Source organism: Giraffa tippelskirchi, chromosome 7 (assembly GCF_054371585.1).
Source record: "Giraffa tippelskirchi isolate mGirTip1 chromosome 7, T2T-mGirTip1v1.2.pri, whole genome shotgun sequence".
Taxonomy (NCBI): Eukaryota; Metazoa; Chordata; class Mammalia; order Artiodactyla; family Giraffidae; genus Giraffa; species Giraffa tippelskirchi.
The window spans coordinates 10374866-10402688 of record NC_137281.1 but is presented as its reverse complement, the minus strand read 5'-3'; the positions used below and the strand labels follow the sequence as shown (position 1 = coordinate 10402688).

Genomic DNA, 27823 nt, shown 5'->3' with positions numbered 1-27823 from the left:
TAGGGTACGGTGGCCGGATCGGCCCTTTCATAGCCGGAAGCGGATCCCGAGAGGCGTGGCTGAGGCGCTCTTGAGGGATAGATACGGTGGCCGGCGAGTCCGGCAAATGTGAAATCTCGCGCGATCGCGCTGGAGCCGTCCGGGACGGGGCGGTCCTGGCGGCGGGGGCGGGGACGCGGAGCGGGAAGATGGCGGCGGCGCAGGAGGCGGACGGGGCCGGCAGCGCCGTAGTGGCGGCCGGGGGAGGCAGCTCCGGTCAGGTACGGAGGCCGAGAGGGGCCCGAGGGGTTCTTCCCCACCCGGGGGGCCTCCCACGGGGCGTGTCCTGCCTCTTTTCACGTAATCCTGTGCTCTGAGGGGTCCTTGCCCAGAGGGACCTTGAATACCGGGCCCAGGCGGGGCCAGGCAGCCTGGGAGGCCGGACAGTGCGGGGAGCGGGGCCCTGTTGCGCGCCGGGTCCCCTGCATGCTCGCGCCGGGCGGCCACCAGGCTTGCTGCTCGAGCCGAGGAGACAGGGGCGCGGAGGGGCGCAGACTTGTGCCCAGGCTCCCTGGGTTCTCGACTCCACGGTTCCAGGCTCCCGGACGGTTCCTAGAGTGGGCTGGCGTTCACGGCGTGCTCTAGGTGTGGGCAGTGATTGATTATTTTGGAGTTTTCTAACTCTGGGGAAGTCAGGTAATCATCGTGGTGGAAGGCACGCGCCGTGGAGACTGACAGACCCATTTTACAGACAGGAATCCAAGGAACAGACTAAGGCGCTTAGAGAAGGTCACCTAGGTTAGATTTGGGATCTGTTCCCTGTAAAACTTAACCGCCGTTGCTGAAGCAGGGTGGTCGAGACTGAGATGGGTTTACTTTCAGCGTCCTGTGGGGAAATTAATCCTGGCACTGACTTTTGACCCATTGCCACTTCAGCTAAACAGGCTGTAGAACATACTAGTTCAGGCAGCCACCCTTCAGATGTTTAGGGAGTCGATGGAGTGACAGCAGAGGTTCTGTCGACCCACCCACTGGGATGTCACTGACATGTGGGAGGCAGTACAGGGGAGAGGAGCGCAGGTTGTGAGGAGAGAACAAATCTGAAGCTGACTGTGTGTGTGACCTTGGGCAAGTTCCTTTCCCCCCTTCATTTCTCCGGTGGTAAATGGAGGGATTGGGCAGGAGGACCAGCCCTGTGGGAGCCCTGCTCTCTCTTCTCCTAGCCACGAAAGTGGCTCTAACCATGTCCCTTCATCAGTGGAGTGAGAGAGAAGACAGGCGTATAAAGAAGTACAATCCTGGAGTGACAAGGGTGGTGACAAAAAAATCCATGTCAGGGACTGAGGGAGCCCAGAGGAGGGGCAAATAATACCACCTGGGGAGGACGCTAGGGTGAGATGTGTATGACAGAACCAACCTTCCTGGTCTGGATGTTTTCAGCATCTTCAACCAGGGCCTGGCCCCAAGGGTAGTCCTAGGAACTGTTTGTCCCTGTCTTCAGGGGCTTCCCAGTCTCACTGAAAGAAGGCCTTTCCCTCTCGTGAGTTTCTGTTGATTATTGCCTGAGAGGTGTTCAGAGAGACTAGGGCTCAGTCTGCCCTGATTGCCCTGAGCTTACAGAAACCCGCCCCCACTCCACCTCCGCAAGATCTCTTGTCCGACTTCTATGCAGAATCTTTCAAGATTTATCCCTTTGCTTTCAGGATTAAGTACAAATTCTTTGGCAGACCGAGGCATTGCGTGATCTGCCTTTTTCCCCTCAGACTCGACTAGGATTTCTCAGCTTCAGCACTATTGACTGACATTTGGGGTTGGACAGTTCTTCATGGTAGTCGCTGTCCTCTGTGTTGTATGATGTTTAGCAGCATCACTGGCCTCTACACGTTGGATGTCAGTAACACACATGTCCCTCCCCCGTTGGACAACCAAAAACATCTCCAGATGTTGCTAAATGTCCCCTGGAGAGAGTGGCGGGGGGGAAGGGGAGAGGAGGCAAAATTGTCCCTGCCTGAGTCCCTGGACAAGAGGAGCATCAGCCACTGTGAAGCCCTTACTGTGAAACGAGGCACATACCTCGCTCTCTCTTCTCCTAGCCATTGCACGTGTTTCTCCCCTCTTTACCTGACTGATCCTTATTAGTCCTGGATATCTCAGGTGTTCTCTCCCCGAGGAGCCTCTTTGACCCTCTCAGACTGGGTCAGGGCTCACTGTCCCTGGGCTGCCTAGTGCCAGCCCTGCCCACTCTTGGTTGTCACTGTCTCTTCCAGTGGACTGGGAGCCCCTGGAGGGCTGAACGGGAACTGCCTTGGTCAGCGCTGTGTCCCCAGCACTGCCCAGCTCAGGAGTAGGCACGGAGCAGGCGCTCAGCACCTGTGGGATGAATGGGTCTTGAGGCAGAGGCCGGGCTGAGGTGGAATTCCCAGTGTGGATCCAGGCAGTCAGAGAGGATGCCCCGAGTTCTTCCCAGCCCCAGCCTGATCTCAAGGCCTCCGCTGCTTCCTGGGGCCCTTCATGGGTGTTCTGGGGATGGTGTGAGACTGGGCACGCGGGTCCCAGAGCAGGAACTATGTCTTAGTCACTGCTGTGCCCTCTGCCTCTGCTGCCGCCCTCCCCTGGCCCCTGGGCGTGTCCTCAGCCATCTCCTGCTCCAGCCAGCCTGCCCCTCCTTCAGCCAGGGCCTCAGACACCAGCCCACAGCTCTAATAATCTTCCCTTCAGCTGATAGGGGTTGAGTCCCCGCTGCTTGTTAGTCCCCATGCTGATACTGGGGATCAGCTGTGAATAAACAGAGGCCTTGTGCTCTTGGGGCCCATGTATTTGTTGAGGACTGGGGGGTGGGGTGCAGTTAGGGACAGGGACAGTGAATAAGAGAAATAAGAAAGTATATACAGATAAGAACATATATAAGAAAAACATACAGTGGCCCAGGTGGTGGTAAGTGCTGTGGCCAGAACTAAAGCTGGGGAGGAACATAGGAAGTGAGGGGTGGGTAAGAGGGTTGTCACTTAAATACAGTGGTCTGGGAAGGGCTTTCTGAGGAAGCGATGTTTGAACAAAGACCTACCAGAGATGAGGGAGGGAGTCACACAGACAGTGGGGGAAAGCCCTTCAGGTGAAGAGAACAGCCAGTGCAAAGTCCCTGAGGCAGAAGAGGCCTGAGGTGACGAGGAAACAGTAGGGAGGCTGGCCTGTCTGGAGCTGGTGACTGAGGGGAGGTGGATGAGAGCAGACAGGCATGGAGGATCGTGCCAGGCTTCAGAGGGCCACGGTGACAGCTTTGCCTTTACTTTACTGTGAGAGAAGTGGGAGCCGCGAGAGGGTTACCTTTTTAGTAAGGTGTAATTTAGACACCTGTGGTCAGTGTGGAGTTCAGAAGCTTTCTGTGCCTTTCTGCAGTTGTGCAGTGCAGCCACTGCCCCAGTGTGGTCTGAGAATGTTCCCAGCCTCTCAGAATGCTCCCTGGTTCCCTTCTGCATGTTTTCTGCCCCAGCAGTGGTCCTTTTTACGGCTCAGTAGTGGTCCATTGTGCTGACCCAGCACATTTCACTCATCAGAAGACTTGTTTGTGGGTTGCTTCTGGCTTTAGGTATAACACTGCTATGAACATTTGCATGTAAGCTTTTATATGGACGCATGTTCTCAGTTCTCTCGGGCAGAGACCTCGGAGTGGGATTGCTGGCTTGGTTGGCGGGGGCACACTTAGCTTTTAAGTATCTGCCGGATTTTCCAAAGCAGCAGCTCTGTGTCTCCCACCAGCAGCATACAGCTCTTCCAGTTTCTCCACATTCTCACCAGCACTTGTGCTTGTCCCTCTTTTTGATTACAGCCATCCTAGTGATTTGGTTTCCCTTTGCATTTCCCTGGGAGGGTGTCCAGGCCAGCTTGTCCACCATCACGGGTAAGATAACAGACCTGGAAGCCAGCCGGGTGCTGAGGTGCTCAGTGTCGGACTCTTTGCAGCCCCGTGGCTCCTCTGTCCATGGGATTTTCCGGGAAAGAATACTAGAATGGGTTGCCATTTGCTACTCCAGGGGATTGTCCCAACCCAGGGATTGAACCCGTGTCTCTTGTGTCTCCTGCGCTGACAGGTGGGTTCTTTACCACCAGCGTCACCTAGGAAGCCAGCAGACGTGGGTTCAAATCCTGGCCTGACTTCAGCCTTCCTTTTCTTGACCCAGAATCAGCTCAGACCTGCCAGAAACCCTTGCCCCCTTTCCCCAACCCGTACCCTGTGTGGCCAGGAGCGAGGCTGGCCCTGAACCCTGCACAAGGGGCCCTGTGGCTGTTTGACCTCGCCCACCCCTTGGCCAAGACTTTGCCCACACCTTTTCTCTCCCTCAGATGCCCTTCACCCAAAAGTCAAAGACAGCTCCTCAGGAGGCCTCCCCGACTGCCTGGCCACCCCTTTGTCATCACCCCCTCTGCTTGTTTCCTCCGGAACACATCCCCATTTACCATTGTTAATTATCCTGTTTACTTTTCTGCGGGCATGCTTCCCTCTAGACCCTGAGCTCCGGGAGGGCAGGGCCTAGAGCTGTGTGGCCAGCACCCACCCCACCGCCCAGCACCAGGCCTGGTGCTTGGGAGGTAACTTCTTTTGACATGCGAAAGAAATCTTTTCTGCCCTAAATGTATGGTATTATCACAGCCTGGCCCTTGGGTCAGAGAGGTGAAGTGTCAGTGAGGGGAAACGACACGCCCAAGATCTCACAGCCGGGAACTGTGGGACCAGACTGCAGCCTGGGTCTCTTGGACTCCAGAGCCTCCCCCTTTGACCCCAGTGCTGGGTGCCACCCCCCACTTCGGGAGTTGAAAGGAGAGCATGCTCACTGGTGAAGGGGACCAGAAATGGCAAGTGATGCGTTTAACAAACACCGGCCTTGGCTTCTTGGCAGCCTCATCTGGCTGGGGGGGCCTCTGTCTTCCGCTCTCTGGGGCATTTGAAGCTGACAGAAGGCAGAGGAGCATGTCTGGGGCAGGAGGGGGAGAACTGGGGAAGCCCAGGAACAGGTAGACTTGAGTGGCTTGGGTGTTAAGGGTGGGCCCTTGAGGCAACCTTTGTTGATTCTCCAAGTGTTTATCGAGCCCCTGCTGTCTGCCAGCACTGGGCTGGACAGTGCTCCCACCTAAAAGCGATCGTGACAGTCCTGGTCCTGTTCTTAAAAGCTGGGGTGTAAGGAGACAGCTGTCAGGAGGGAATAGGGCAGGACAGGGGACCCAGCAGGTGCAAAGAGAGGGGCAGGAAGAATTTCCCTATCTCAGGCCCTTCCACTCTGACATCATGACATTCTCTGCTTCTGAGCTTCTCTGTCTTTCTTTATTGCTTTTTAAAAAAATTTATTTAGTTTTGGTGGTGCCGGTTCTTGGTTGCTACGTGCGGGCTTTCTCCAGTTGTGATGAGCAGGGGCTTCTCTTCAGTTGTGATGTGAGGGCATCTCATTGTAGTGGCTTGTCTTATTGCAGAGCTCAGGCTCTAGGGCCCTCAGGCTTTAGTTGCTCCTGGGCATGTGGCATCTTCCAGGATCAGGGATTGAACCGGTGTCCCTTGCATTAAAAGGCGGATTCTTAACCACTGGACCACCAGGGAAGCCCCTGAGCTTCTGTTTCTGAGTGAAGACTCTGTCTTGGGCAGCCCTGCCTGACTCCCTGGCCTGCCCACCCCCCCCCCCGACCCCCCGCAGTCATCCTTCCTGAGTGACCCAGACACATGGTGGCTTAGGCTCCCCCAAGCCTCGTTTGCCCGACTGCCAGGTGGAGATGTTCCTAGTTCTGGCCTGACAGGTGTTCTGAGCCATGTACAGGTCATGCACATCCGCCTGTCTCATGCTCCAGTTGTGGTTGTGTTTCTCTGTGTCTGTCTCACTTGCTGGATCCGGAGCCCTTGGAGGGAGGGGGCCCCCCACAGGGGTGGCCACAGAGGAGGCATCGTGACTTGTTTGCATAGGGAAGGACCTTTCCAATAAACCCCAGCCTTGCACAATCTGACACCTGCCGCATGACCCTTTCTGCACTGTCCCTGGTGGGCACCTCAAGTCCTGGAAGCATCCTGGCCTCCGGAGCACTGGCCCGTCCTCAGAGTCAGACTGTCTTTCTCACCTTCACGTGTCCACCTGCTGCCTCCCTCATTGCCTCCCCTGCACCGGCCGACTAGTTATAATTTAGGGGTCGGCTCTGGCGTCCTCTCCTCCAGGACTGCTCCCTGACCCCCAGGCTGGGCCAGGCGTCCCCTCTGTGCTCCGCCCTTGCTGGAGCTCAGCCTTGGTGCGTCAGGGTGTATCCTCCGTCCTCACTCTGGCCTGTGTCCCTGCAGGTGACCAGCAATGGCAGCATCGGGAGGGACCCGCCGGCAGAGACCCAGCCCCAGAACCCACCGCCCCAGCCAGCACCCAACGCCTGGCAGGTCATCAAGGGCGTGCTGTTCAGGTGAGCGGATGCGGCTTTGGTGTTGTCTACTGACAAAAGCTCAAATAAGGAAAGCGTAAAGAGGGAGTCCTCTGGCCTTCCAGTGGTTAGGACTCTGCGCTTCTGCTGCCGGGGGTGGGAGTTCAATCCCTGGTCAGGGAACTAAGATCCCGCAAGCCTCATGGTATGACCAAACAAGCAAAATTTAAAAAAAAAAAAAGAGGAAAGGAAAGAATAACTGAGAATGACCGTCATCACTGTATTGATGGAGACCCTTTCTATTTTTTCATAATTCTGGAGGCTGGAAGTCTTGAGATTGAGGTGTCAGGCTGTCTCGTTTCCTTTGAGGCCTCTCTCCTTGGCTTGTAGCTGGCCGTCTTCCTGTGCCTTCACCAGGTCTTTCCTCTGCCAGCATGTCTGTGTCTTAATTTGCCCTTTGTATGTGGGCAGCAGTCTTGTGGGATTAGGGCCCACCCTGAGTAATGACCTCACTCAGCCTTAATCACCTCTTCAAAGGCCCCGTCTGCCCATATTGTCACTGAGATACTGAGGGTTAGGACTGCAACACATGAACTTGGGGTGGGGTGGGGTGGGGACACAATTCAGCCACAACATTTGCATTACATAAAATTTAGCATTTTAACTTTTTTTTTTTTTTGGCTGCACTGCAAGGCACATGGGATCTTAGTTCCCCGACCAGGGATGGAGCCCGTGCTCCCTGCATTGAAAGCCCAGGGTGGTAACCACTGGACCGCCAGGGAGGTCCCATTTAACTATCCTTAAGTGTACCATTCGATGGCATTTGGTAATTGATATTGTCGTGCAACCATCAGACCATCTATCTACAGAACTTCGTCATCTTCCCCAAACTAGAACTGTGGGCTCCCCAGGTGGCTCAGTGATAAAGAATCCACCTGCCAGTGTAGGAGACGCAAGAGACATGGGTTTGTGGCTCAGACAGTAAAATCATCTACTTGCAATGCAGGAGACCCAGGTTCGATCCCTGGGTTGGGAAGATCCCCTGGAGAAGGAAATGGCAACCCACTCCAGTACTCTTGCCTGGAAAATTCCATGGATGGAAGAACCTCATAGGCTACAGTCCATGGGATCGCAAAGAGTTGGACATGACTGAGCGATTTCACTTTCACTTTCTTTTCCAGTATACTTGCCTGGAAAATTTCTTCCCATGGAGGAGCCTAGTGGACTACAGTCCGTGGGGTCACAAAGAGTCGGACACGACTGAGCACACACACCCAAACTGAAACTCTGTACCCATTAAACACTGACTCCTTATTTCTCCCTCCCCTGCTTCAGCCCCTAGCCACCACCATTCTACAGTACCTTCTGTTTCTGTGCATTTGACTGCTCTGGGTACCTCCTGTAAGTGGAGTCGTACAGGCCATCCTTTCGAAACTGGCTGGTGGTGATCCTTTACCTGTGGATTCATATGACCATTCTTAGGTACCAGGGGACAGGACCTGCCTTCTGGAAGCCCAGCCTCTGACCAGGCCCTGGGGAGCCTCTGGGAGGGCGTGGGAGGTGGGGGGAGGAATCTGCCTGGGTGGGTTTCTCGTCAGTGGAGCCCCTCCCTTCTCTTCCCCGTTCACTCCCTCCTGCCCCCTTGCCCCCGTGTCCAATAGCAACTCTATGGGACCATAGCGCGCTAGGCTCCTCTGTCCATAGGATTTTCCAGGCAAGAGTACTTTAGTGGGTTGCCATTCCCTTCTCCAGGGGATCTTCCCAACCCGGGGATTGAACCCACATCTCTTGCATCTCCTCCATTGGCAGGTGAGTTCTTTACCACTAGTGCCAACTGGGAAGCCCAGTAAGGAGTTAGAATCTTCTTATATATCACTTTTTTCTTTTCATGCTTCAGGCAGCTAGGAATAAAGATTATTTTTATCTTTCCCTTCATTTTTACATAAGAGGTAGCCTATTTTACACAGTTCTGCACCTTGATTTTTCTAATTAACAATATATCTCAGGAACCTCTCCACATCAGTGCATAAGAGAGCTTCCTTCAGATAGGCGTTCTTCATACAGACACGATGTAGGCTCATTTCCTCCTTAGAACCAGGCAGCACCAAGAAACAGTCCCTGTGGCTGCCCGGGGACCTTCTCCATCAGAGTTCTTAGATGGGCTTCAGGCTTTGTGCTCAGGGGCCTGTGAACTCTCTGAAGGATCAAGCAGATTGTGAGAGTGGCCTTTTGGGAGAGTAGAGGGTAGAGTCCATGGTTTTCAGCGCCTCCTGCAGCTATACCAGTGGTTACCTGGAGTTAGAGGGTGGGATGCGAGGGCGGTTTATATGATTTTTTATATACTTAGAATTTTTTCTGTGGATGTATTGATAGACTGCCTGCTTGAGGTGGGAGGGAAGTCTCTTTTATTTACTCACTCCAGTAAGTTGAGAAGCAGTAGCTGAGGCCAGCCCTGGTATCCTCGGGCAGGGCCTCCTAGTCTGGGAGGCGGGGAAGGTGGGCTGCATCTGTGGGCTGCATCCGAGAGGGCCCGTGATGAGCAGATGGTGCACACTGGAGGGAACTGGGGATCTGGAATCCTGCAGAAAGTTTGGTCTGGCCTGCCATGTCTTACACACTGGGGCCCAGAAGCCCAGAGTGGGTGGGCCCCCTGCAGGCCATGCGCTAAGTCAGGGCAGAGCTGCCTGTGGATGTCCTTGCTCCCACACTCTTCTCTTGGCATATTTACTAAAATAAGAGCCTCTCTTGGAAGTGGAGGGGGTCCCTGGAGATCACCAGTGTCAGACCTTTCCCAGCCCTGTGCATCAGGGACCTCCTGGGGCCGCAGCGGATGGCTCAGCTGAGCCATGGCCCCCGAGACCCCAGGGCTGTGTGCCTTGTAGAGGCAGAGGCAAGTCCCTGCGCCTGATCTTGCCCTTCGGTGTGGTTTGGGGCTCAGCAGGGAGGTACCCACGCGCACTAGAATTCCCTTGTAGTGTTTTTCACTATAGTTCAGAGTTTGTTGTATGCCTTTTTTCATATGATGAAAGTAACGGTAATAACTGACACATCTAAAGCATTTACTGTAGGTACCAGGCTCTATTCTAGATGATGTATATATCGTGTGTGTGCATGTATATATCAATACATCTAATGCTTATAAACAACCCTGAGTGGTAGGTAGTATTGTTGTCCCCATTTTAACTGTTGAGGAAATGGAGGCCTGGAGAGGTTGCACAGTCAGGAAGTAGCAGAGCTGGACTTCGGATGCAGATATTGCAGCTTAGAAGCTGAGCACTTAACCTCTCTGCTACACAGTCGACCCTTGAACAATGTGGGGATCAGGGGTGCCTACCCTGTGTATCCACATATAGCTTATAGTCGGCCTTTTGTGCCGGCGACTCCTCCATATTTGTGGTTCCACTTCCACAGGTTCAACCATCCATGGATTGTGTAGTACTGTAGTATTTACTACTGAAAAAGATTTGTGTGTTCAGACCTTTGTTGTTCAAGGGGCAACTGTATGGCTTTTCACACCTGTGATCAATAAGTCCTTGCCTCATTTAGTAATTACAGAGCTGCATGTATCTGAGAGACCTGAATTAATACAATAGAACTTCCCCTCTGTCTCGTGTACTGTTCCGGACTTAGGCAGACCAGGGTTCTGCAGTGTTCTGCATCCCAGATTCCTTCCTGCTCTTTGTTCATTCCTGGATTTTGCCCTTTATCCTCATGGCCTAAAACGGCTGCTGAGGATGTGGCCATCATGTCCACATTCTGGGAGGGAAGAAGAAATAAAGGAGGGATGCTCTGTCTCTTTAAGATACTTGTATAATATACTGTTTTTACATTTTAGTGACCAGGACTTCACCATGTGTCTACACCTAGCTGAAATGCTAGACTTGTAGTCTTCATTCCAAGTAGCCAAGAGGTCCAGTTAAAATTTAGGAGTTTTCTTTCTGATGGAGAAGGGGAAGATAAATATTGGGAGAAAACTAGCAGTTTGCTATAGTTTTATTGTGGGCCTTTTATTTTGTTCATTAAAAACTATTCAAATAGCAAAGCGTAAAGAAGAAAATAAAAATCGCCTAACGGTAGCCAGCATTCATCACGATGTTGGTGGTGATCCTTTTGCTGCATGGATTTTTCTCTGGTTGCAGCGAGCCGGGGCTGCTCTTCATTGCAGCGCACAGGCTTTTCATTCCGGTGGCTTCTCTTGTTGCAGAGCATGGGCTCCGGGGCTTGCTGGCTTCAGTAGTTGCGGTTCCTGGGCTTTAGAGCACAGGTTTAGTAGTTGTGGCATACGGAGTTAGTTGTTCCTCGGCATGTGGGATCTTCCCAGACCAGGGATGGAACCCGTGACTCCCGCATTGGCAGGTGGAGTCTTTACCACTGAGCCACCAGGGAAGCCTCTGTGCAGAATGTTTTTAAAGACAATGTTGTGTTTTGAGGCATTTTGTTCTGTTTTGCTTAGCCCCAGGTCTTCCCTAGTCCCCCAAAGCAAGGGAGTCCATTTTAAAGTTGCTTTGTACTTTATACCTGTCTCTACTTTTATGTTGGCATAAAGGTGCATTACAGAGTGTTGGGATTTTTCTCTTCTTTTTATTGCAACAAAAAATGTATATAACATAAAATTTACCATTTTAACCGTTTTTAGGGCTGCAATTCTATGGCATTAAGTACATTCACATTACTGTGCAGCCATCATTGCCAAACTTCTCCAAAACTTTTTCATCTTCCTCATCTGAAACTGTCCCCATTAAACCCCAATTTCCATTTCTCTTTCTCCCAGTTTGGATTTTCTGTGGGGTTTTTTAAGGATATTACACAATGTGGATGGATAACTCTATATATTTTCCTTCCCCTTGCCTTTCTCTTTTAAAAGTGTATCCTGGAAATATCTCTGCTTCATTTTCAACTCAAAGATTGTATATTATGTTTATTCAACTTTGTAAATTGAGAAAATGACTCTAATGTATTTGTTTTAACTAAGAAAAAAAGAATATGTCTACACAACTATACTTTAATAAAAATCAGTAAAGAGAATATATGTTTACATGTATTATGTATAAAAAGTATATGTAAGAATATATGAAGAATATAGAGAATATATTGCTATATTAAGACTTGTAATTGTATATATAAAACTAGTGTTGGTATCTTCTTACTGTATATATATATTTTTTTCTTGGCCATGCAACGAGGCTTGTAGGATCTTGGATCCCCAACCAGGGATTGAACCCACATCCTCAGCAGTGAAAACGCAGAGTCCTAACCACTGGACTGCCAGGGAATTCCCTACATAACTCCTCCAACTAGTTTCCAACAGAAGAGTTGGTCTGCATAACCTAGCCCAATGTTACTAAAAATAGGGACTCACGATTCTTTACTATCTGCTCGTCCAGTTTTCAGTTGACTTGAAGTTCTGAGGTGTTGCTCTCCCTAATGTCTGTGCCTCTAAAATCCTGGGGTTCCAGATTCCAGGGTTCTCACACTTTGAGATTCCAGGGGACTGGGACATGAGGTTTCCTAGTTCTGAGGTTTCGAGGGTCTGAGCCCCTGCAGCCTGTGGCCACCAGACTCCCTCCCTGTGGGAGTCAGCGCCAGGCCTTCCACACTGGCAGACACAAGCATCTGGGGTCTGTCCCAAGACATGGCCTTTGGGGTCATCTGGTCTTCTCAGCAGCCCTGCAACTACCTTCTCAGGGACCACCCCCCTCTTTGATCAGACCCCCAGTCAGGCCACAGCAGGTGCTGAGTCAGGTTAGGAGGAGCCACATTAGGAAGAAAATGACTTACCACCTGCTCTGCTTGCCTCCTCAGGATCTTCATCATCTGGGCCATCAGCAGCTGGTTCCGCCGAGGGCCGGCCCCTCAGGACCAGGCAGGCCCCGGAGGAGCCCCGCGCGTCGCCAGCCGCAACCTGTTCCCCAAAGACACTTTAATGGTAACCGCTGGCTGGGATGCCAGACCCGGGAGAGGAAGAGGTGGGGGAGGGAGAGGGAGTGACACGGGCAGTCAGGACAGACGCCATCCCTGGTCATAGTCAGGTCTGTGAACGGGTCTGGGGTCAAAAGACTCTAGGTTCATCTTCAGCCTATGAAACCTGAGTCACTCAAGTGACATTATGAGGAGCAAGGAAATTCTTTTGGGTTTGGGCTGGTGTTCTCTCTGGGGAGAAGGGACATCATGCAGGAGCAGCAGGTGTTCTCACCTCAGCAATCTTGGCTTCTCCTACCTTTGTGGTTCTCCAGAGCTCTGGGATTCCAGATTTCTCGGAATTCTGGCCAGCAGGGTTACCACCGTTCAGCTGGTTCTTATCAGGGGCCTTCCAGGTTCTGGAGAGAGAAGGTCATGGGGACGTGAGAAAGAGGGGGTTCCAGTGCTGCCTCTGCAGCGTCCCTGGGTTCTCAGTAGCCTGCCGACACTCCTGCATATCTTGACTGGGCTTTATCCATCGAAATTCTGATGAAGAAGCCCATGAGAGGCTGAGAGGGCACATAATGCGGGGAGGTTTGGATCCTTTCTAACCCTTTCTAATTGGCAGGCTGGCCATTGTTAAGACTCAAGGTTGATCCCTCGGTTTGGAAGATTCCCCTGGAGAAGGAAATGGCAACACACTCCAGTATTCCTGCTTGGGAAATCCCATGGACAGAGGGGCCTGGTGGGCTACAGTCCATGGGGTCACAAAAGAGTCTGACACGACTGAGCACGCATGCCTTCCTTCTTAGATGTCATAGGCTCAGACCGGGACAGACATGGTGGGGTATGAGGAAAGAGATTTATTCTACCAGCTGCCACGCTTTTCCCCATTAACCCTCCCCACCCCAAATTGTTCATATTACTGTGATGACAGCTCCTCGTCTGCTCTTTTATCTGTCAACCTTCAGAGGCTCCTATGAGCGGTCCTGGCTCACTCCCCCCGCTTCCCCTCCCAACAGAACCTGCACGTGTACATCTCTGAGCACGAGCACTTTACAGACTTCAATGCCACGTCGGCGCTCTTCTGGGAGCAGCAAGACCTCGTGTACGGCGACTGGACTAGTGGCGAGAACTCAGATGGCTGCTACGAGCACTTTGCTGAGCTCGACATTCCACAGGTGGGGACGGCTTCTGCTTTCTGGCTCCACGGCTGCTGGGCCAGCACCCAGGGTGTTTCCTTGAACCAGCTCCCAGGCCTACAGTCGGGAGTCCGGGTTCCAAGCCTGGCTCTTCCCTCAGTTCACACGCTGTTGAGCACAGGCAACTCCCCAAGGTTTCTGGGCCTCGTCCCCCCCACCTCTCCAGGCAGATGGAGTTGGAATTGGCCTCATACCTGCTTTCAGGGTTGTGATCTGTGTTTTAAACCAGTGAAAGACTAGTAACTGACCCTGGAGGTATCCAGTCAGGCAGCCTGGTTTGAAAAATACAGTTAGTGTTGATTAAGTGCTCACTGCATACTGGGCACCGGACTAGGCTGACTGGGGGGGAACCTCCCAAGGCAGTGGGAACTTTTCTTTCCATTTGACTAATGAGGAAGATTAGATACAGAGAGGCCACACCCAGGGTCACACAGCCAGTGACAGTTTTGAACTCATGCTGACTGTGAACTCAATGACAGCCCCAGGTTCCGATCCCACCTCCTCCAGGAAGCTCTCCCTGATATCAGGCTCAGGCAGAGCCCTCTCTGGGCTCCCCCACCTAAGCCTTGCCAACTCTGGAGGGGGGTGCTCACTACCTGAATGTGGATCTCTTTCCCCGTGGGACTTTGAACCGTGTGACGGTAAGGCCAGGACCATCTTGGTCACGGCTGTGTCCCCAGCTCTACCCGGCAGTGGGCTGGCTGCAGAGTCCGTGACTGTTGAAGCATCAGTGAATTTGATGGCTCTGTGAATGTTGACCTCTCTCTGGGGCTGCCCTCATTCATGTCTCCCCATCAGGTCTTCTCCTCAGCCTCCTAGGGAGGAGGGAGTGTGGGTGCTGTGTCTGGCTCTGTCTTGGTCTGTCTGGTAGCTGGAGGTGGTGGGGCGGATGCAGGCCTTCTGAGGCAGGTACGACAGCCCAGGCTATGGAAGGGGCAGCTCCCATGGAGACCTCACATCCAGCCCCTAGACCCCTCCTCGAGATCCCAGGAGGGCTGTGGGGCAGGAAGCCAGGCAGTGAGGGCTGCTCCCACGGACTTGGAGCTCACTCTCCTTCCCAGCTTTGTGACGGGAGGGTGTCCAAGTTGTCCCTGATGTTGATTTAGGGAGGTGACTGAGCACCGATACAGAGAGGCCAGTCCCATTGGAAGAAGGATTTACTACTTACATTTCCTGGGAGGAGGGGGCCCACAACACCATGCAGGGCCACATGGGAAAGTGCCAGGTTTGGGCAGAAGCAGAAGGGGCAAGGGGCCTCTATTGAGGTTTCCTCAGGAAAGGCAGGCCAGGTGGGGAAACAGCTTAGGACTGGCCAGCTTGGTCAATGTGTAGGCTCCGGGCTGGAGGGGTGGTCTCTATAGTCGTCTGGTGCCTGCCCTGGGTGATTCAGTGCTGGAGCGGTGGTCTCTAGTCGTCTGGTGCCTGCCCTGGGTGATTCAGTGCTGGAGCAGTGGTCTCTAGTCGTCTGGTGCCTGCCCTGGGTGATTCGGTGCAGCCTGGGGTATGAGAGTCAGATAAAGGGCTCATTGGGGGTGTGGACTTGGGCTTCTTGGTTTGCGTTTTAAACGTGTAGTCCAAGGCAGGCGAGTTGTTTATTGTTCCCAGAAATCCGTAACCCTGGGAGGAGCAATCTCTCCCCCGCACGGTTAGCACAGAGATGGGCTTGAAAGACAGAAGTTGAGGACACAGTGCGGCCAAGTTACTCCCAGCTCCCTGTGGAGGTCAGACAGAGAGGCTCCAGCGAGGCCTTGGCCGCCCACCCCGGGCCTCAGGCAGGCAGCTGCCCTGCTTCAGTTTCCTCATCTGTGTTGGGGAGGGGATGAGAATAGCAGGTGAAAGACCCAGGAAGGATACAGACGGTGAGAGACAGGGCCCTGGGGGAGCCCACAGGCTGGGTTCAGATCCACTTACTCACTGCCTGTAGATGCTTCACGTGAGCCTCAGTCCCCATATCTGGAAAATGGGATAACATGCTCCACTGCCTGAGGTTTATGTACATTGTGTGGATGTGGACTCCCGGGATCGGGCAGTTGCCATTCGAAGTGCCCAGAGCAAGGTCTGACCTTCATTGTTGCACCGTTTAATGAATTCAGGCTGCTGGTGTTTATTGAGTGCCTCCTCTGGGCTCGAGTGACTGTGCTCAGCGACCTTGGATACTCCTTACAGGCCTTCTGTGCCCTCCGTGCTGACCATCTGTGTCCTGCAAGTGGGCCCTGAGGCTCAGCGAGGCCACACAGCCATTGTGTGTGGAGCCCGGTTTTGAATTGGAGACTAACTCCAGTGTCTGGCCCTCAACCCCTCAGCTACACTGCCTGCCCTGAGCACTCAGGAAATGGGGGTGGGGGTGGACATCATTCGGGGCTTCACTGTTTCCTTGTCCCCATGCACCCACCTTGCAGAGTGTCCAGCAGAACGGCTCCATCTACATCCACGTCTACTTCACCAAGAGTGGCTTCCACCCAGACCCTCGGCAGAAGGCGCTGTACCGCCGGCTTGCCACAGTCCACATGTCTCGGAGTAAGTTCCTCTCCGCCCTGGGGCCTGGCTGGTGCGGCCGGACTCGAACCCCAGGTATCCTGCGTGTCTCTGGACACCTATGGACAGGCAGGAGAAGAATCTGCTTAGAGCAGGTGGAGAAAGGGCCTTTGGAGGGGGAGGAGTTGGTATTCACAGAAGGGGAGGGTGGGGCCGGCTGTGTGCAGTGCCGGGCCTGGTAGACCAGAGGGTCCACAGTAGTCTGTGGGTAAATGTTAGCTGGATTGAATGAGCAGAGGGAAACCGGAAGGCCCTTGGCCATTGGTTTCATCCAGTGTGATCTCCAGTCATCCATGTCAGCTGCTCCTGGAGTGAGTGCTGCACAGTGGGTGTCTGGGACCTCCCCTGGGGCCGGGTGAGGCTTCCGGGCTTTGGGTTTGGGTGCGTCCTGGTGGCTGTACTCCAAGCCTCTGTCCCCCCGTATCCCCCCAACACACACCTCTGAGCGGGGCCTCTGTTGATGAGGCAAGCTGGTGGGGGCCACGTCACCAGACTGGCCCCATTCTCAGCCTTGCTGGCCGTCCGCCTGGTGCCAGGTGCACCTCCTGAGGCTCTTGATCTGGTGAGCAGACCCCAGGAGTGCCAGTGACCCCAAAAAGCCCCGGGTCAGAACTGTGGCCATTTACACAGCCTTGTACTGAAACTGAGCTTCTCTCTGCCCAGGGCCGCCTCTTAAATTTTTTTTGTTTTCAATCTCTTGTTACGAGCACATGGTTTAAAACTCAAGTAAATTCAACCAGACAGCAAAACTCATCCGTCTCCTGCCCACCACCCCTCAGACTCCCCGTTTCCACTCCCCACTGGCAGCTGCTTTAGCTGTTTCTGCTCCTTAATCTCCAAGGCTCCCAGTAACAAGGCGATGCTGTAATTTTGGGGTTTTTCTGTTCTAGACATTGTCTCTTGACTTCCTACTCTAGAAGAGGAAATCTCAACTCAGGAACATAATTTGATTAGATTCAAATTCAACATTCAAATGAGCTTGAGTTTGTGGCCCTTCCTCCCGTCTGAACCACACAGTGTATGTGTTTATTTTTCCCTTCCTATTCTAACTTCTTTTCCCTGAGGTTAATAATTATTGGCATTTTTTCATCTGCTCTTTGTCTTTTGTCCTTGAGTCCACTGTCTCCTAATGGGCAGTCATAGGACTCTCTTGACACACTTGAGTTTCAGCAGATCTAGAGAACAGACTCCCTACCTCCTACCCCGCAAAGCCCCCATCCCCTTCATGTAAATGCTGTGTGCCCCACCTTGCTTTGATTCTTTCGTGCCTGCGGACTTGGTTTAGATCCCTCCAGCTGTTTTGTGTGGGACAGCGACAAATGCACTTTAATTTGTGTGGTTAGGTCTTTCCCTACTTCTTTGGGTATAAAAATAACCCAAAGGATGAGAATATTTTTGTGATCATCTGCACTGGATGAAACAAAAAACTAGTGACTCTGTCAGTTCTCATAGCTGAGTCAGAAAAGCCCCGGGTGTGCTGAGCACTGTTTTAACCAAGCAAGTGTGTCTGTGGACCATGTTCTGCAGGGCGTTCAGCCCGGCTGGCTGGCGGGCTTCAGTGGAGCGCATCCTCGAAGATGTGGGCTGAGGGGGTGTGGTCTGCAGCCCCCGCCCCACCCCACCCCCCAAAAAGGTGTCCCCGCAAGTCTGGGTCACACGTGCCTGACACCTGAGAGGTTACTTCGAATGTGACCCAGGTGGGCATTTGCTCACCTGTCCAGTTATCCCCCATCAGCCCTGCTCAGTGCCAGCATCCTTTGTGGTTTCGTCTTTGGTGAATGTGATCTGTGTCACTGTGTGGCCGGCCAGGTCATGTTCACGGTCAGTGTCACAGATATTGGCGTGCTCTGCAAAATAGAATCTGCAGCCTGTGAACCTGAGAAACCGCCGGGGTCACCCAGGCTTGCCTCACAGCTGGGCCCTCTTAGAGCAGGGGCTCGGAGGGACACGCCAGCCCACTCCAGGGCATAGAATGAGAGTGTGGGGTCGGAAAAGCCCCCTCCCCAAAGGACCAGTGATCAGGACTCTAGCACAGTGCTGTCCCGTAGAGATACGCCCGCCACAGAGGTCATTTTAAGTTATCTAGTGCCGGCGTTAAAAAAAAAAGATGAAAAAATGATTGTTAGTAATAATTTTATTGAGGTCAGTGTGTTATAATTTCAGCATGTAGTCAGCATAAGAAATTAACAGGATGTTTTAGTCTTCTTTTTCCTGTGCTCCATTTCAAAGTCCAGTTTGTGTTATGCACTCGTAGGACATCTCCGTTTCAGCGAGCCACATTGTTGGTGCTTGGGATGTAGTTCTAGAAGCTTTAACTTCTGAAAGGGGAGCTCCTTTCACCCTTCAGAAGCTAGATCCATCTCATATCATAATCCCATTTGATGCCACCAAGTTGCAGAATGTTCTCCACCTGAGTGGAGAAGCCTCTCTCCTCTGGGGCTGGCCCCTCCCTTCCCCGGACAGCCTCCCTCCCCCAGGTGTGGAGATCAGTGGAGCATGTCCCCCTGGATTCATTCTCCAAGATGTCCACTGTTGGGTGTTTCCTGCTTTCCCCCAACAAGTGGGGCCTAGATCTCAAATGCCTTCCCCGTTAGTAATAATAGCAGTGCCGGGATGATATTCACGGGGACGATAGGAGCAGCTGTTCCTGGGCTGAGACCCTCAGTCAATTGCCGGAAGAGTTTTTGAGTGTGAGCTCATCCATAGACTCCAGAAGCCCCCAGAAGCCCCCAGTTCTGAGTGGGTGGGAGGGATCTGGACCCCGTGGTGTTTGTCAGTGGACTGTGCTGGGATGCTCCGCCTGGCTGGGCTCTGTAGAGCAGAGAGCCACCTCCTAGTGGTCCTGCCCAGAAAAGGGGAGGCTTTTATCCCCATTGTCCAGAGCAGGGACTGAGGCCCAAGGAGGTGACATAGCTTACCGATGGCCCCCAGCTCGTGGGAGACAGAGCCAGGGTGTGACCCCAGGGGCCCCCGCTCTTGGCTAGCTCCCTCTCCCAATTCCCCATCTCTCCCTAGCCCCTGAGGGCAGGATGAAGTCTCAGACGGGCCGTATGAGGTCCCAACATAAGGAGGAGCTGAACAGTTACCCAACCGGGGTGGAGGCGGGGCGACAGAGCGTAAACAAGCGCCAGCCCTGTCTGTCTGGCGTGTTTTGGCAGGGTTGGGGGCAGGGTGGCAGGGAGCCTGTGGCTGACCTGGCATCCGCAGGAGGAAGTGAGGTCCATTCCTGCCCAGGGACTCAGCCCCACAGTACTTTCCATGTTGGCGGCGCTCGGCCTTCTCCAGCACTGTCGCGGCCCACCTGTTTACATTTGTCAATCCCGCTGCTCGTCACTATGGGCCCAGCCTAGAGTGGGGGATATACCAGAGTCCAGGATGGGCCGAACCCCACCTGCAGTTCGTAGACTGGTTGAGGGGACAGACAGCAGACAAGTAAACCAGTGCACAGGTGACCAGTGGGTGGTGATGGGCTGTTGTGAAGGAAACAGAAATGGCGAGGAGCAGGCCTGGGCAGTCTCCTTCAGTGGAGGGGGCAGAGGGCCATGTAACCAGGGGCTGGAAGAGGGAGAAGGAGCCCACCAGGAAGATTCCCACCCTGCTGGGTCCCTGCCAGGGGACACACAGCAGCTCGTCCGAAGGCCCAGGGTCAGCACATCTGAGGAGAAGGAAGTGGGGTGGGTGAGGGAGGGAGGTGGTGCAGGCTGAGAGTTCAGGGGGCCGTGGTGAGCCTCTCAGGGCCCTGCCCAGGGTGGTGGGAGCCCTCTAGGGTTCTGAGGCAGAAGGATGATGCAACCAGATACTTGGTTACAAAGAATCTAGCTTTCCTGGGCAGAGGGGATCTTGGGGGGGAAGAGTGGCCACCAGGAGGCCAGTACCGAGGTGACTCTGGTCACCCAGGAGGGGGGCCCTGGAGGGGAGGCAGTAGTCACGTTTTTGGCATGTGCTGGAGGGCACATCCACCCAGGGTGGGCTGATGGAACGGATGCAGCAAATTGTGGAGAGGGAAGACTGGGGACAATTTGGTGGATGCTACTGTGGCCATAAAGATGGGGACCCCGAGGCTAGGTGAGACGTGGAAGGCAGTGCAGGCTCTCTGGTTGCTGCTGCTGTCGGTTGGCAGGTGGAAGAGTGGGAACTGGGAGCCAGGTGAGCAGCCGTTGGTGGGCAGAGGTCTGGGGCCTGCGTCCCCTGAGTGCCAGCCCATCTCAACGTCCACCCCTTTCCCGGCCTCCCTGCCTGCAGTGATCAACAAATACAAGCGCCGGCGGTTTCAGAAAACCAAGAACCTGTTGACGGGAGAGACAGAAGCTGACCCAGAAATGATCAAGGTAAACATGAGCAGAGTCATCAAGTCCTGGGGGTGCCATCCGGACCTGGGTTCCCAGCTCAGTAGACAGCCCAAGGGAGTCATCTCCTGCACCACCCCTGAGTCCCTGTGGGAGCCTTTATGTCTCGGAGCCTCAGTTTCCCTTGCTGGAAGCAGAGTCAGGATACAGTTAGCTCTCAGGGAGCGGGGGGGCTCCAGGCAAGGTTCAAGCCGACCTCTGGCAGCGGTGGGGCGGGCCCTCTGTGTACCATACGCAGACCCACCCAGAAGCCTCTTGCCAGCCCTTTGCGGGGGTTGGGTCCCGGCACAGGGAGACTTGCCTGAGGTGTCACAGCCAGGAGATGGCAGGGCTGGGATCAACACCCAAGTTGCCGGGCCCAGAGCCCAGGGTTGCCCCGGCACAGAGGAGGTACTGGCTAATACTGTGGCTCTGGAAAGAACACTCCCAGTCAGTCCAGGAATGTGAACCTGTGGTGGCCCCAAGAGTCTCCCTCTCTACAAGGTGGTTCCAGGCGGGAGGGTGGCCCCTGAGTATGGAGGCTGCACTCCACAGCCTAGCACACCATCCCACCCAGATGGGCAGACCTGAGTTTTCTGCTCCAACAGGTGGCTGGGGACAGCCAGGGCAGTGGGGTCTAGAGGCTGAGTGGTTGCTGTGGTGGTTGCTCTTTTGCCATCGCGATGGTCATGGGAGTCCTCTGGAGGAAGCGAGCAGCTGCCTCTGAGGCCCCCTACTCCCTGTCTTCCCTCAGAGGGCCGAGGACTATGGGCCTGTGGAGGTGATCTCCCACTGGCACCCCAACATCACTATCAACATCGTGGACGATCACACGCCGTGGGTGAAGGGCAGCGTGCCGCCTCCCCTGGACCAGTGTGAGTCTCACCCCCCTCAGGCTCCTGACAGTCCATTTCCTCATCTCCTGGTCCCGTGCCCCCACCCCTCTACTCCCTTGCATCTCCAACTAGGTGTCCCCGCTCCCAAGCTTCCCGCCCCACCCTCTAGACACTCCCCTTTCTCTCCCTCCCGCACCCCCTGGTGACCCCAGCACTGACCACCATGTGCCCAAACCGGTCTCATCTGGCCCACGAGCTTTCTTCAGAGGGTGTGCACTGTTGCCAACCTTGGAAATGGAGGCAGCATCACTTAGGAAGCCAGGTTTCTGACTCTTACAAAATCCTGATGTGCGGTGGCCCTTGGGGCAGCCAGAGTCTGGAGCTAGGCTACACCTGTCCCTCCAGCTGGGGCCTGCCCAGCCTGCCCTTAACCCTGCCCTCCCCGAAGTCATGCAGTCTTTCAGCTCCTTGGCACAGCCCAGAAATGTCCCCTGTCCTCCAGTCTCTGTCGGGGGGGCCCCACTGGATCCCTGCGAACATCTGAATTTGACTTCTTTGTCCTCGGAGGCTGGAATCGCCCCACCGCCGTGGGTGCCTGTGGCGTCCGGCCCGGGCTGAGCGGTACCCCCACCCCTCGTGCCTGCAGATGTGAAGTTCGACGCCGTGAGTGGTGACTACTACCCCATCATCTACTTCAATGACTACTGGAACCTGCAGAAGGACTACTACCCCATCAACGAGAGCCTGGCTAGCCTGCCACTTCGCGTCTCCTTCTGCCCGCTGTCGCTCTGGCGCTGGCAGCTCTACGCTGCCCAGAGTGCCAAGTCGCCGTGGAACTTCCTGGGCGACGAGCTGTATGAGCAGTCAGACGAGGAGCAGGACTCGGTGAAGGTGCGGCAGGGGAGGGGCCTTCCCGGGCTGCAGGAAGGGAAGGGGAAGTGGACTGTGCTGCTGGCCTGGGGGCTGCTGGCCGGTGCTCTCCTGCCCACAGTTTCACAACCTCCAAGGGCCCCTCCCCGTGGAGGGCAGGAAGCAGGCACTCGGCCCTCTGGCCCTGGCTGATGCTGGGGGTCCTGCCTTTGAGGCTTCCATGGCTGTCCTTGCCATGGCTTTTCTGTTTTCTGGGCCAGGCCCTCTGGGTCTAGATCTGCCCCTTCTGCCCCACGGCCTGCCGCCTGGCCTTTGGGCTCCGACCCGAGGTCTCTGCTCGCTCCGCCTGTGTCCTTGAGCAGCATCCTTCTCTGCCCGCCTCGGGCATGTTGGGTCTTGGCTGCACTTGCCTGGGGCCGTCTCTGGTGTTGGGTTTCTGGCCCTCGCTCCGACTGTCCCTGCATCTCTCTCAGTTATTACTCTGCCTGCCCCCGTCGCTGTCCCCCCGTCTCTCCTCTGTCCCCATTTTTCCTCCTCTCTCTCCGTGCCTCCCTCGCCCACCCTCTCTGTGCCCATCTGCCCATTTCTGACCTGCTCTACTCCTGGCCAGCACGCCGCCTCCCTGGAAGCCCTGGGGCCAGGTCTGTGGGAATATCATCAGGCTCTTCCCGGGCCAGAGGAAGGAGAGACGGGCCAGCTAACGGGGAGCCGCAGCGGTGCTCACGGCCATCTCCCCACCCCCGCCCCAGGTCGCCCTCCTGGAGACCAACCCCTACCTGCTGGCGCTCACTATCATCGTGTCCATCGTCCACAGTGTCTTTGAGTTCCTGGCCTTCAAGAATGGTAGGCTTGGGACCCTGGGCCCTGTGAGAGGCCATGGGGGACTGGGGGCACGGGGGTGCGTGTGGAGGGTAGGGTGCTCTCCCTCCCTCTTCCTCTCAGGCCCTCTCCCTGCGTGGGGCCCGCCAGCCCCTCTCCAGAGGTCCAGGGAGTGGCCACCAACTCCCAGCCCAGAAACTCCCGGCCGCCGGGCGTGGCGCAGGGGGAGGGGCAGGCCTGCTGTTCTGGCAAAGGTCTGGTCGGCACCGCCAGGAAGCAGGGCCGGGGAACTCCAAGGCCGGGAGCAGGGAAGCCCCACAGCTGCTCCTGCCGCCCTGCCCGGCAGGCTGCCCATTGGGGGAGACCCCTCGGGAGCAGACAGGGCCCACCTGAGTGGGAAAGTGACAGCCGTGTCCTCAGAGGGCCCCAAGGTGCCAGAGGCCAAAGTGGTGATGGCCAGTGTTTGAGGGACCCTGGCCACCTGCCAGGCACTGTGCAGGCACCCTCGCCAGTGAGCTCATGGAAGCCCCGCAGCCAGAGCCTGGGAGGCAGCGTCATTACCCCACATTTATGGATCAGAGAGGTTGGTTCCTTGCCCACAGTCATACAGCTCCCAAGCGGCCCAGCCAGGACTTGGATACGGGAGCCCGCTTCAGCTCCCGCTTCATACTCCTGGCCCTGCTGGCTACTTCCTTCCCTAGAGAACCCAGGTCTGAAGGAGGCCTGGCCCTCTGCAGCTTCTGAAAGTGGCAATAGTAATGAGTATTATTAATATTATCATCGTTATTATTAAGAGGGCATGGCCTTGATTGAGTTACCTTCTGAAGAATTGTAACATCGAAACCCAACAGTAAGTGCTGCTGACCCCAGTAGGGAGGAGTCTGTTAGCCGAGATGGGTGCCGGTCCAGGCTCCTGCTGACTGTGAGCTGGGTTCCTCAGGGTCCCTCTTTCCCTAAGCATAAATGAAGGCACAGGGGAGGTAGTCACTTGCCCAACGTCACAGAGTAAGGGTGTGGGCGCTGGGCGAGCTGGCTTTACACCCCGTGCTTGCTGCCTCTCTGGTCTGAAGCAGAACTCAGATCCACACACCCCCGCCAGAACCCCGTCTTCAGACGCATTCTTACTAGTTAGGATCGGGTGGGGGAGGTCCTGTGAGGGTCCCCTTCAGATCTCCTCAGGGTCTGGTGGTCTGACAAGAGAGGCGTGAGCCTGCTGGGTGTGCTGGGGTTCTGGAGTCAGAATCAGAGCCGGGTGGGCAGCCAGCACCCAGGCCATGCCCGTGTGAGCACGGGCCTGGCTTCTCCACCAGAAAACCTACATCGTGCTGAATCGGCCTTCTCTGGTGGCAGGGGCTGGGTGCACAGCCCAGCAGGGTCCCGCAGTGCCACGATCCTCGGGTCCACGGGGAGACCAGGGCTGGCAGGGGGACTGAGCTGGGCCCCACGGAGGGTGGCCGGGGTCCGGGGTGGGGGGGACACAGGAAGGAGCTTCTGTTGGAGAGCAGAGCCCGTGGTCCTTGTATGCCCCGAGCATGGGTGCCAACCAGTTCCTTCAAGGGTTTGGGACAGTGAGCTGAAAGAGTACGTGTGCTGGATCTTCCCACCCAGTGGAGGCGCCACAGCACCAGGGTGGACAGCTCAGGTCTGGTGTCACACAGACCCGGCTTCCGTGTAGATTCTGCCAGGCCAGGCTTTGTGGCCTTGGGGATGCCGCGGCCCTGACCGGCCCTCAGCTCTGAGCATGTGAGGAGCCCCGGAACATGGCAGCTGTTGTTGCCACCATCAGTCTAGGGGCTGACCTTGGTGGGGGTGAGGGGGTGGCCAACGTGAGGACTGCAGAGATCCTGCCTTTCTGGGGCTTCAGCGGCACCCTCGGAGCTGACACTCAGGGGAAACAGGAGTCGTGTACCCCCTTCCCCCTTGGCAGACTCAGTGCCGTCCTGGGAGTCTGAGGAGGTCGGGGCTTTAGGGAGCTGCAGGAGGGCCCAGGCGGCTCCTCACCTCCCGGCTGCCCCCTCCCTTCCCGTGCACAGATATCCAGTTCTGGAACAGCCGGCAGTCCCTGGAGGGCCTGTCCGTGCGCTCCGTCTTCTTCGGCGTCTTCCAGTCCTTCGTGGTCCTGCTCTACATCCTGGACAATGAGACTAACTTCGTGGTCCAGGTCAGCGTCTTCATTGGGGTCCTCATCGACCTCTGGAAGATCACCAAGGTCATGGATGTCCGGGTAAGGCCGGGCTGCCACGCTGCGGCGGGAGCCCCCGGGGGTTGGGAGCGGGGTCGCACGGCCCAGCCAGACCCTGGAGCTGGCCCCGGGGGATTCCCAGTGCCTGCCGCACTCCCGAGACCAAGGGGATTTTCACACCAGGGGATTTTTCGGGTCACACATGGGGCAGGGGAACTGGGAGCAATGGGGAAGGTCAGGGGCTGGAGCTGGCTCGGGGGTTGGGGGGAGGGCGGGAGCCGGCACAGTAGCTGACTGCAGCCTCCCTCCTTGTCTGCAGCTGGACCGGGAGCACAAGGTGGCAGGACTCTTCCCCCGCCCGACCTTCAAAGACAAGTCCACATACATTGAGTCCTCAACCAAAGTGTATGACGATGTGAGTGTCCCCCTTCCCAGTGGGCCCCAGGGAGGGTCTCCAGGTACCCGCTCGCTCCTGGGGGCCCCGGCTCTGGACAGTGGTTGGGGGCTGGGCGGTCTGCCTCTCGCGGACAGCCCCTTGCTTTAGGGCTTGTGTCATTCCCTCCAGTGTCCTCTGTCTGCCACATCGACTTCCTGCTGAGTCCAGAGTTCCCAGGGCCACCTGGAAATTCCCCCGGGCTGGCCTGCCAAACCAGGTGTGGGTGGGTGGGGGCGAGGAGCCAGGGTGCCAGGTGGGGCCCGAGGAGCCACGTCCCAGCCCCACCCTGTGCCCCGCAGATGGCGTTCCGGTACCTGTCCTGGATCCTCTTCCCACTGCTGGGCTGCTACGCCGTCTACAGCCTCCTGTACCTGGAGCACAAGGGCTGGTACTCCTGGGTGCTCAGCATGCTCTACGGCTTCCTGCTGACCTTTGGTGAGCAGACCCCGGGCGCACAGCTCCCATGGTGTCCGGGCAGGTATCCAGCCACGGCTCTCAACCCCGTGCTGGGGCCTCGACAGTGAGCTAATCGGCCTGGCCCTGCCCTCCCCACACTTGAGGTCCATTGTGGGAGACTGACCCATCCCCAGACAGGGACAGCTTGGGCTCGTTTGAGGTGGCACGTGGGCAGCCTCAAAGTGTTTCCCAGTCTGATCTGGGGGTCAGGGAGGGCTTCCAGGAAGCCCTGGATGGTGCATTTCAGTCCTCATCCCCAGAGAAACTGACAGAGGGAACAGGCAGACAAGGCAGTGACAGCAAGTGATGAGTGGTATTGAAGGAGTCAGAGTGAGGGGGCATTGAAGCTGGTGGGGGGACCTCTCTGAGGAGACGACATGTAAACTAAGGCCTGAAAGATGCCTAGGAGGGAACCGTGCAAAGATCTGGTGACAGCATGCAGAGCAAGTGCAAGGGCCCTGAGGTAGGATGTGCCAGGGTGTTGGAAGTAGCAAGGAGGCCAGTGTGGCTGGAGCAGAGTGAGGAGGGGACAGAGGCCAGAAATGCAGTCAGGGGTGGAGGGTCAGGATGCCCCTTCCTCTGCTCATGGGTGTCCCTTCCTCACCCCCACAGGCTTCATCACCATGACACCCCAGCTCTTCATCAACTATAAGCTCAAGTCTGTGGCCCACCTGCCCTGGCGCATGCTCACCTACAAGGCCCTCAACACCTTCATCGATGACCTGTTTGCCTTTGTCATCAAAATGCCTGTTATGTACCGGATCGGCTGCCTACGGGATGGTGAGGCCCTGTGGGTGGGTGGGTGGGTGGGCCAGCTGCCCACAGGCTCTCACCAGAGCTGGGCATGGGTGGGGCCCTGGTCTGAGGGAGGGGCCCTGGCCTAGGGGCTCAGCCCACTCTGGGCAGGACCACTCCTCCACCCCCCCACATGCTGGGGCCGGGTAGGCCCTGCCTCTGTCCCTCACGCCACCCCCCCCACCCCTCCCCCCAGATGTGGTCTTCTTCATCTACCTCTACCAACGGTGGATCTACCGCGTCGATCCCACACGGGTGAACGAGTTTGGCATGAGCGGCGAGGCCCCGACAGCAGCTGCTCCCGTGGCCGAGGCCCCGCCAGCAGCAGGGGCCCTCTCACTTGCCCCCAGCCCTGCCACGACCACTGAGGCCGTCGGGGAGGAGGCCTCTACACCCCCTCCCTCCCAGGCCCCCCAGGGGCCCAGCTCTGCCAGCGAGCCCCAGGAAGCCCCTCCAAAGCCAGCAGAGGACAAAAAAAGGGATTAGTCGCTCCTGGTCCTCCTCCGCCCAGGCTCCTGGTGACCACCACCCCGCCGCCCTGGCCCCTCGCCACCCCATCCCTGTTGCCCTTTCCCTGGACAGATCGGGCCGGGGCGGCAGGAGGCTCCCCACAGCCAGGGTCCAGCGTGTGGCGTGGGGACCGGGGCAGGCCAGGGCCCGTCATTTGTGGAGGCGCCGTCCGTCTGTCTGTTCCTCTGTGTTTCTAGCCATCGCGCCCCGCCAGCCCAGCACCATTGGGAATCATGGTGAAGCCGATGTGGCACTGCCGAGGGGGTGGGCCAGGCGGGGGAGGGGCCGGGGCCCCGCGGAGGGATGCCCATGGCCGTCCGTCATCTTGTCCCTCGATCCCCCACCAATCCCCCTCCTCCCAGACCACCGCCCTTTAACACAGTCTGGATTTAATAAATTCATATGGGTGTTTAACTTAAACTCAACAGAGCCCCCACCTCGTGCCTTCCTTCCTCTGCCACCCCAGGGAGCAGGTGTGGGTGGCTCTCCCGAGCATACACTGGGGTGCTCTAGGCCAGGACCCTTTCTCATCCATCTCTCCCTCCCAGAGGGTTCCAGAACTGTCCCGTCTCACAGACAGGGAAGCTGCCTGCCGTGAC

General features: G+C 56.1%; 1 protein-coding gene across 1 annotated transcript; it reads left to right on the top strand.

The window, feature by feature from the left end:
• The first annotated feature begins 163 nt into the window (after positions 1-163).
• CLPTM1 (CLPTM1 regulator of GABA type A receptor forward trafficking) lies at positions 164-27285 on the top strand. Its single transcript, XM_081515809.1, has 14 exons — positions 164-260; positions 6290-6402; positions 12163-12286; positions 13281-13439; positions 15860-15977; positions 20238-20323; positions 21075-21195; positions 21803-22047; positions 22776-22869; positions 24879-25069; positions 25347-25442; positions 25763-25898; positions 26532-26699; positions 26911-27285. The coding sequence occupies exons 1-14, from the start codon at positions 189-191 to the stop codon at positions 27198-27200; spliced, it is 2013 nt and encodes a 670-aa protein (XP_081371935.1). The 5' UTR covers positions 164-188; the 3' UTR covers positions 27201-27285.
• Positions 27286-27823: the final 538 nt, after the last annotated feature.

Bases quoted from the DNA above. Each gene is read 5' to 3' on its own strand.
- CLPTM1 (XM_081515809.1), top strand. From the start codon at position 189: ATGGCGGCGGCGCAGGAGGCGGACGGGGCCGGCAGCGCCGTAGTGGCG. The intron at 13,440-15,859 runs GTGGGGACGGCT...CCCACCTTGCAG, and splicing joins CTGAGCTCGACATTCCACAG to AGTGTCCAGCAGAACGGCTC. The intron at 21,196-21,802 runs GTGAGTCTCACC...TCGTGCCTGCAG, and splicing joins GCCGCCTCCCCTGGACCAGT to ATGTGAAGTTCGACGCCGTG.